This window comes from Tauraco erythrolophus, chromosome 11 (assembly GCF_009769465.1).
Source record: "Tauraco erythrolophus isolate bTauEry1 chromosome 11, bTauEry1.pri, whole genome shotgun sequence".
Classification (NCBI taxonomy): domain Eukaryota; kingdom Metazoa; phylum Chordata; class Aves; order Musophagiformes; family Musophagidae; genus Tauraco; species Tauraco erythrolophus.
Genome location: NC_141475.1, coordinates 11718587 through 11728499, shown reverse-complemented (window position 1 = coordinate 11728499; position 9913 = coordinate 11718587). Strand labels below are relative to the sequence as shown.

At 38.6% G+C, this 9913-nt stretch overlaps 1 protein-coding gene across 3 annotated transcripts in view; it reads left to right on the top strand.

Annotated features, from left to right (window-relative positions):
* SPHKAP (SPHK1 interactor, AKAP domain containing) overlaps positions 1-8724 on the top strand; it is a 53468-nt gene extending 44744 nt beyond the window's left edge. Inside the window, exons 7-11 of one of the 3 annotated variants that reach the window (XM_009990965.2) lie at positions 1572-1751; positions 3573-3659; positions 5631-5683; positions 5768-5952; positions 8581-8724. In XM_009990965.2, coding sequence (XP_009989267.2) covers positions 1572-1751; positions 3573-3659; positions 5631-5683; positions 5768-5952; positions 8581-8724 — 649 coding nt within the window. Of the gene's footprint in view, positions 1-1462; positions 1752-3572; positions 3660-5630; positions 5684-5767; positions 5953-8580 lie in introns of all 3 variants that reach the window. The other 2 variants (XM_009990966.2, XM_009990964.2) reach the window with 2 other exon arrangements.
* The last annotated feature ends 1189 nt before the right edge of the window (positions 8725-9913 follow it).

Genomic DNA, 9913 nt, shown 5'->3' with positions numbered 1-9913 from the left:
TGTCACAGATACACAGAAACCGTTCCAACTGACTGTTCAGAAGTAGGGAACTGTCAATTCAGAGCATCACTAGTCTGAGATGTAATTGCATAACAAATGAAACAAAACCCAAAGTGCCAAGTAACAGCCCCCACAAAAATCTCTCATGTTTTGGACCAAGTATTGGGTGCTAACTGCCCTGCATTAAAAATCTGAATACCACTACACCGTGACCTGGCTGCTCAGTGCCTTTATGTCACTACAGACAATGAGTTTTGTACCCGAGGGGTCAGGGATGACAAGTGTAGTCATTTGACAGATGTTGACTGCCTAGTAGAGCAGAGGGCCTCAGGCAAACAACCCCCCTTCTCCCTGCAGAGGAGGCTGCCTCTCTCTGTAATATCCAGCATTAATGCAGCAACTTCTCAGTTGTCCTGAGAGAGAGACATGGCAAAAGGAGATATCCACAACGATATTTTCTCAGAGTATTCCTAATCAAGTTAATTAATTGGGAGCAACAGAATTTTTGGGATAATCTCTTGCTGTAACTGAAGACAGGGTGCCTCAGCCATAACTATAGATGAAAGTCTGAAGAGGAACTTCTCTAGAGAGATCCTGCAAAGGGTTGCCAGTACGCATTATATTGTTTTATCACAAAGTTGCAAACGCAGACCACCTGGTAAACACAACAAAACTACAGTTTTGCTTTAATTGTTATTCTGGCACTGCAGTGATACAATTAATTTTTTCTTATCCAAAAAGAGAGGGCTTTGGATTATTTTGTGCCCACATATCAAAAGTCCCTCAGTTTGGCTCTGAAAAGTTACCATAAATTTAGCTTTTATTTTTTGTGTGTATGTTTGTGGGAGTGTGTGTGTGTATATATATGTGAGTGTGTGACATACGTTAAGTGTGCAGAATTATAAAGCATTTTTCCCTTAACCCTGTGTTTTCTAAACTCAGTCTGGGCTCCATATTCAGCCTGGTTTCTGACTACCTGCTGCACACCTACCTAGAAAAAGAATACTTTGTCCTTTCCCAACCTAAGCAGCAGAAATCATAAGAAACAGAGAAAGCTGAACACATTAGTGATTCACAACCCACAATACTTTCCTGTTTTTACTTCTAGACCTCTTTTGGATCCACAATGCTAGCAGAATAGAAAACCCTGGCAAGAAACTTATTCACCCATTAGTAGGACAGAGATTTAGTGCCAATATGTATTTCCAAGAAATGCTATCATTCTGCACTAACGTATACCACATATCTCAACCACTGATTGACTGAAGTGCATTAAGTAATAGACCTATGCAGTGAGAAGTTATTTTTGTACACGTAAAATCTTTTCGTAAAAGTTAAACTTTTCTATGCATATTTCAGTACAAGGCTTATTTTGTGTTTGCTTATAGCAGTCCTAAGAAGATCTGTTTTTAAGAGCATCTCAGCCCATATGTTCAACTGGACTTCATGTATAAATTATAAGCTTGTCCAGTCTTGGTTGCCTTTAATCAGCAGCATTGCCTGAAGATTGGTGGCAATAGTTTGTTTGTCTATATTACGATATCAATGTGCCTTCCTTATCACCCTACCAGCAACAGTCCTCAGAACAGACCAGATGCTGAAATCATAGGAGAGACAAAAATGGTTGAAGAATTTCCAAACCATCTCAGCAGCAGTGAAGAAAGCACTGGCAGCTGGTCCCAGCTAGCCAATGATGAGGACAATCCTGATGACACAAGTAGCTATTTGCAACTCAGCGAGCGATCCCTGAGGTACCCATATTGTCTGTTCTTAGTATACAACATGGTCTAAGCAACCAAGCCAATGATTTGACTACCTTGCATCAGGAATGAGGGTCAACAGCTGGAGATTTATTCTGAATACTGTAAAGAAAGCCTAATGACAGAGTTCATCTCTATTTTTTAAAAAGGAAAAAAAAAATAGCCACATTCTGGTTCTCAGACAGGTCTTTTTATTATTGGTGAGCAGCCATCAGAGAAGCTAATTGCTGCAGTCTTTCCTTTGATTTATTTGCTACTATTTGCATAATGTTTATTTTGGCATCTCTTTAGCAAAGATCGATGAGACTGCTATTCCCATCGGGTACCTCTTCACTGAAAGCATAGATAGAGCCTTGATCTGCTTAGACTGGCACAGGGGAGCAGATCAACAGAGAATGACCAAGTCTCCCCTGAGTAGGCATAAATTCCAGAGCTCCCATTGCAATGTCCTGCTTTTTGTTCCTATTCAAGTCAGGATGTGTTTGAAAATGTTGTCTAGTCCTTATAGTTTCTATAAAGTGATGTTAGTTTGACCTCAGCCCTTTCACAACTTCGAACTGAGCAATGTTTTTTGTACACATGCTCTTAGATTAGGTTTTAAAATATTATCAAGTAGTTACATCTTTCTCTTGGGTATTAAGACAAAAAGGAGAGAAGAAGACAGTATGGGAGTGAAGCAGGGAAGAAAAAGTCTTTGTCAGAAAGCACTGTTGGCTAGCTGAGAAAATACTGAACAAAACTTGTCTGTCAGTGTGGGTGAACATTCATCCCATTATTAGAGTATCAACCTTTAACAAAGTCCTTGGTGTGAGAGAGCTAACGTATTGTGCCTTTTGGCTCTGCATTGAAACAAAAATTGCTACAGCAAGTCTGAATACATGACATGCAGACACTGACTCAGAAAAACCTGATGGGGAAAAGAACTGTCTAATCAATCCTTCTAATATAAGGAAAAATACTATTAGTTGCTTTTCCAGTAAAAATATAGTGGTTCAAGTTGACTCACCACACAGAACTTGTTTGTGCTAATTGACTTGCAGTCAGCAAATTCACAACCTTTTCATGAAACTATTACAATATCTGCGTAAACACTGTCAAATTTATAATGATGTTATAAAGTGAACTGGTATATTTTTTCCAAATATTCCCAGATGTAATACTTCATTCTTGTGAAGAAGCCAGAGAGAATACTCCTACATACTACTGGTCCCAATGAGCACTGGCTTCAATTAAAATCTCAGTCTTTCAGGGTAGTCAGAAACATAAGGGGCCATCACTCTACCTGTGGGGCCCATCAGATCCCTGATAGCATTTGGGGTATGATGCAATACACTGAATCTGCTGCTGGCTACAGGCATGGAGTCACCCAACAGGTAAGTAGTATGATGGGCAACCAAATACCTTGCTATAACCCACCACATTCAGAGGTATCTGAATCTCTGCAGGTTTTTTCCAGGACATCTCTGTACCTGATAATCCTTCTTTGCAAGGACTCATGCAGACTGTTTTTTTGTTTGAAGCTAAATGTTCATTGCATAAGCCATTCACAAGAAGATAGTCCACTTTTTTTTTCTCCAGTGTACAGCATCACTCGATACATGCTCCGTCTAGAACTATTTTAATAAAAGCCTCATTGTTTTGAGCAGATTAGTGTGCTTCATTCTGGGAACCACTTGCTGAGCACAATTGCTTTTGTGGAACTCTGCATAATGGGGCAGCCTCCTCACTTTGTACATAAATAAATTTTAAAAAGATGTATGGAGACGTGTTCAGTGCAGCTTGGCGCTAATATTTAAACTTTTGCTTTGTCAGCAATGGCAACAGCAGTACAACTAGCAGTCTTGGCATTATGGACCTGGAAATTTATCAGGAGAACGTGCCATCTTCTCCTATGATTAAGTAAGTAGTCACTGAAGTGAGACTTGATGTTTAGTCTAATTTTAACTGCAAATCGTTTATGCCATCTAAAACGTGCCAAGCCTTGCTTTGCACCTGCTGCTGAGCCTGCTGTTATTTTCAGAAAAAAAACACATGCAGGTGTCTGTGCAGAGTGATAGCACTAGACAGTGAAAGATTACAGGAAAGCCCATCCAGATGGATCTCTCAAGAGAACATGGATCCACCAACCACTCTGCCTAAAAGACAGTTTTCTGCAGTTTCAGTTTCCCATTGTGTGAACTTTCTTCTCTGAATAACTTCAAATATTATCAAAACTCTACTGTAATAGCGAGTAAGGTCAAGCAACTAAGGATCAATTAAAGTGAAAAGAAAAAATATGATAGCATTATTTCCAAGAATAAATGATAATGTGGCCCAAATTACATCTTAGCCGTTGTTTGTGGGCATGTTTCTACTGAGCACACAATTGAATTAACAAGAGATGTGCAAGTACCTGCCTAAAGATTCTGGTATCCTGAAACCTGGTATAACCTGCCAGCTGGTAAATGTCATGATGCAGTCAGGGCATGGCCACTGCAGAAGTGCCCAGACTGTACATCATGCATTGAACATGGGAACTTTGTGAAGTCAGTGACATCAGAAAATCTTCACAGCTCATTACCAGAAAACACTACAACTGTCCTGCTTTCGAGAGGCTCTTTTTTTGTAAGAAATCTGGGCATTCATATTTCTGTAGAGTTATATGCATTCTCTCTCAGCTGCTGATTCGGAGACTAACCTTGTTAAAATATTCCCATCTTCACAGTAGACAGTGATACTTCCTACAACATTCCTAAAGATGATCCCACTCCCTCTGTTTCTGAGGACCAAAGGGATAAGTTTCTGACTCTCCCTGTTAGCTTTCAGGGACTATTCTCAGGTGTTAGCCAATAGGTGAGAAGTTTGTACTTCCACAAATCAAAGACAAGGCACAGAATACATTTTTTGTTCAAACAGAAAACTAGAAAACAAATCTGATGGAAAGGAAGTTATTAAGCATGTATGATTCTAAGTCATGACAAACTAGATGTTGCATGCTGTCGTTTTATTCCTCTCACATCTTGCAGTAACCACCTTGAAGCCTTGGGGGAGATTCTGAAATCCTGTCAATGAGGGTGGTAAGAGTAGTGTCCTGCCATGCTAGAAACAAAATTTTATGCTTGCAATGTAACCCCTAATTGAGGGCAGAATGGGACAGTCTGGAAATTTGTATTGTAAGTGCTCTTGCCCCAGGAGTGATGAAATGAATGCAATAACCGTGACACCAGTAGTGAATCTGCAGTCTCATGAACATGGATACTGTGTTCAGAAATGGAAGCTGAAGCACTGACCATGTGCCTGATGCTTGTTTCCTGTAGTTTAAGAAAATGATGGCACATAAGAAATTAAGATCTTTGGAAATTTTTGCAAGGTCTAAACAGAATTTGTTTATCTTAACACAGCTAATATATTTAAAACCAGCAGTAGTTGAAGTCACTGATAGTTATGATCGTATTTAATTATGAAAGATAAAACTAGAAAACAAGATGGGAAAAGATTCAGCTAGGGAGCATAGCACTGCAAAACGCAGACATTGGAAGTTCAGTATTTCCACCCAGGTGATGAGACTTGCTGTGTCTTACCATAATGTCATTTGCTTGTCATTATGTAAACTGTAAAGATACACAGATCCAGGTAAAATGTAACACAGAGCACAAACAGTGCAAGTACTTCATCCTTTTTACGGGAATAATTCTGCAATTCCCGTAGCATTCCCCAATTTACAGATTAAAGAAATGAAATATATTCAGCATTTTATTATTTCATCCTATGTAACTTTTTTCTTGCAGTTTTCTAGGTCTTACATTGAGGGAGAAGTTTATCCATCATGAAGCAATGTTGTAGACTGTTCCTAAGTGTCACTAATAAGCTTTGTTGTTGTTTGTTTCTAAGTGAATTAGTAGAAGAAAAGGTTTTCCTTAAAGAACGGATGGAAAATACAGAGGGTAAGTTGAGCCATATCAATTAAAGCATACAATTTGAAGTTAACAAAAGTAACTTCACAGTAACTGTTGGAATTATTCTTCCAGAAACTACTTCTGAGCTTTCAGTGGGAATAGCTAATTGTCAAAAGGACCTACTGGTGATAAACTTTGATCTGGAACCAGAGTGCCCCAATGCGGAGCTGCGAGCCACCCTGCAGTGGATAGCTGCTTCTGAACTTGGAATTCCAACCATCTATTTTAAGAAATCTCAGGAAAAAAAAATTGAAAAGGTAGTATTTACAGAATTGGGTGTACTTTTAATTCACTTTAGTCACAGTAGCAATTATGATTTACTGAAGTTACCAAGCTTAAAAGCAGATGCAAAAGCATCTTCATTACAGCAAGGTGGCAATACTATTGTTTATTACAGAAAGGGAGGAGAGGATTAAATCAGTCAGAATTTAAGTTATGTGAAATATTTAGTAGATTGTCCATGGCACAAGAAACAGTACCACCATGAGACCTTCTCCAAAGCCTCTATAACACGCTTTGATGAATTTGTTCACTTTTTTCATATCAATGATGCATTAAGTATCAATGCACAAGGCAGAACTAACAGAGAGTCCTTTACGTGGCCATGTTTGAAGGGTTGCAGATGGCTTTCATGGAGTGTAAGCATGTGGCTTAAAAAATAAAAATCACATGCGTGTGGACATCCCACAAGTTTGGTGACAGTAAGAGCTGGCTATGATGTGAGACAGAAGTTGGACTAAAGATTTCCAGCTTTGAAATTCCTTAGTCCTTACACAGGTTCTGCCTTTCCTGTAACACTGATTAGGGCAGCCTTGGGCAGGTCTGAACTTGTGCCTGGCTGTTCATGAATTGCTGTAGCTGGAGATACAGCAGGGTACTGCAGGGGCCTGACAGTTCCTCCAACATTTATGCGAGGTCTACCATGGTCAAGTGCATTTCCTTTATAGTCACTTTGTGCTGGAGAACAGGATTGCTGCTCACCAAAGAATGGGCCCACTGCTCAAACGTGCAGAAGAGACTAACCGCAGAATGAAGATAACCTGCATTAGCTCAAGTTCAGTCTGATGTAACAGGACTACAAGGCTTCTGCACCAGAGCTGATGGAAAGTTCAGAGGATAGGTAGGATGGACCTATCTGTGTAGGCATATCCTTATATTATTACTACACTGAGAGACAGTTTTAGCCCAGACAGTGACTAACTAGTGTTTCCAGTGGAGCCATATTTGCAGTCGCACATCTGTTCCTTGGAAGATTAGATTGACTGAAATATTTTGTATCATTGAATGGAAATTATGAAGCACCTCCCCTGGCTTAGCAATAGAAGTGTGCTGTGTGTGCCAGTACTCTCTTGCTTCTGCTTGAGTATAGCTTAGCCTCCATCAACCACTGTTTTGAAAGCAGAAGTCTATTTCCAGAGAGAGGCAGACAGACACAGACTACCAGAACTGAGAAACCTTCTCAGGTATTAGTCCAAGCCAGAGCACCAAGAGCAACACTGGAGTCCAAAACGGCCACAAAAAGCATAGACTGTTTCTAGTCCTGAATGATTCATTAGTGCTCCATTGTAGATACCACCCGATGCCACTCACAGCATTTCAGGAATGACCAAACCAGCACCACTTCCAAGGTTAGCAAGAACGGCTCAAACCTTAAGGCTTTCAAAAAGCACCACACTATTCAAATCGATTGATGAGAAAGAGAAAAGTATTACAAATCAGTATTTTGGCCTTTCATGGGAAAATCATTTTGAGTAGCAGAGATATTGTTTGATTTTCTTCTTACATGCATTTGGGAATCATAAACATAATTTAAAATGCATTCAACAGCAAGAGTTCAAATTGCATCTAATTAAAGAAACAGCTGTCAGCTTTACCCATGTGCTTCGGCAAACAGTTAATTCAATTGCAAAAATACACTAGAGAATAATGAAGCACATCCTGCCTACAACAGTGTTCTTAGAAATCGCGTGCCTATTAAATATCATTAAAATACATATTAAAAGTTTAGGCCTCGGTACGTAAATAGCAAACAGCTACACTAACTAGAGACACACAATATTTTCTTGTGTGGTTTAAAACTGGAAACGTGGAAGGAGCAAGCTAATTAGATATTGATTGTGAAATTCAAAGAAATGAAAAGCTTTGATTTTCATTTATGCACTTCAGAAAAAAAATGAGACCAGATGCATGACACTGTGAAGCCCATTGTTAAGTACAAAGTGGACAAAATTCAGGATTTTTTACAGCTGCTTAAGAACATATATTTAACCTCTAGTTTGGAAGTTAAAAAAAACAACAAAAAGGTAATCGAATGTAGATACTCTTCTGTGATTCAACCACAATTGTGGCAAATGTCTTCATGTGACAGAAGTGTACCCAGAATTCCCTCTCACCAATACTATGTGAATATTTAAAATATTACAGGATGTATATGTGGAAACATAGAAAATTAAATGTAAATCAAAATATAGGTGATGGCAATGGAGAGGATTTTTTTTTCTTTAAAAGGGATAGACACACTTCCATTACTTTGACAGTGAGTTGTCGATAACAAGGAAAGTTGTGATCCTTTGTCAAGCTCACTTTCACTGTTCTTACTTTCATTGCAATAAACAAGAAATAATTGATGAGAGCAGCTAATTTAGAAAATGTCATGAGATCTGACCAGTCTTTAGGGAGCTATGGAACTTCAGAAATGAAGTTTTATAAATAGAAATTATCTTTATGTTGCAGCACGGTGAATTGTTTCCACTTCCTTCCTCATGCAGCAGTGCACTTACGAAGGATAGTCTTACAGCAGTTTGTGTGCATTCATCTAACAAAACCTTAGCAAAACGTTTACCAAATCCTAAGCCTGTTTTGTTTGTCTGTTTGTTTTTATTTAGTTTTTAGATGTTGTGCAATTAGTTCAACGGAAGTCCTGGAAAGTGGGGGATATCTTTCATGCCGTGGTGCAGTACTGCAAGCTCAGTGAGGAAGGCAGAGAGATGACACCAAGTCTATTTGATTGGCTCCTCGAATTGGGTTAAGAAAGTTCACCTGTTCAGCATTTTAATTTAATTCCAGTTTAAATAAGCCGTGGTGTGTGTAACGCTCTGATTTCCAAACATCACTGAATAAAATGAGCAAAGATATACAAACTCTACAGAAACAGCACATGTCCATTCCACAACTGAACAAGGAGCAAAATAAAACCAAGCTGTATTGTGTCTTGCTGTATCATGAGGGATTCTTGACATATTGTGCTATAGGATGTACTGTACTAGGAGGGAATAGATTTTTAGCCTTCTGAATTAATGGACTACACAGTAAAGTCTTGAGTATCTAATATGTTCCATTTTCATCAATTTGATAAAATCAATCAGCTAAAATGAGATGGTACACTAATATTCAGTTTTAAAACACCAATATTTGTACAGTTTAACTATTGGAACCACAGAGTGTTCCAGGATGCCTAGAGACACCCACATCCCTAGATAAGGAATCATTTTTATTTTTAAATCCCCATAGTCTGCTAAGGGGTAAAAACTTTTGAACACTTAACACCTTTGCAGTTAGACAACACAATAAAAAGCTCCTGAAAACACATTTTAGTTTCTTCCCATATGATTATTTCTCTTCCATAGCTGTTCCCAATTCCTGTCTTCTTCTCAAGGAAATAAATCTAGACTCTCAGTCGCTACCCTTAAAAAACTCCTTCCTTTTCACTTAGAGGCAATGCAGTTCGGTATAGCTACACCTGGCACACTCCTCAACACAGCTCTGCGAGTCAGTGCAGCAGGTTTCTCAGCCCTGTCCCACCACAGACCTACTGCGTGACTGTGGGCGAGTCATTTCACCTCTGTGCCTCAGTGTCCCTACCAGGTAAGAGGGAGTCATGATAGTACAATTGCTACGTAAAGTGCTTCTCTTTAAAGCACTATGTAACATGCTACATATCAGTTAAAAGAAGTGAAAAAAATACTATTTTAATTTTAGTTTCATAAAATAAATTGTTAAAAAGGTGAATAAATGCATAGCTGAAAAGAGTAACATCTCATCACAAAAAACTTACTGTTAATTTTTGTAACTTACAAGAAAGCAAAATGATTGTTAAAATTTTGGCAGATCATTTTGAATATAAGTGTTTGGACTACATGTGATAGTTCATGTTACTATAACATCTATATAACTGTTTGATAAGATATACTATGGTATCGTCTTGTTGAGATGATCTGT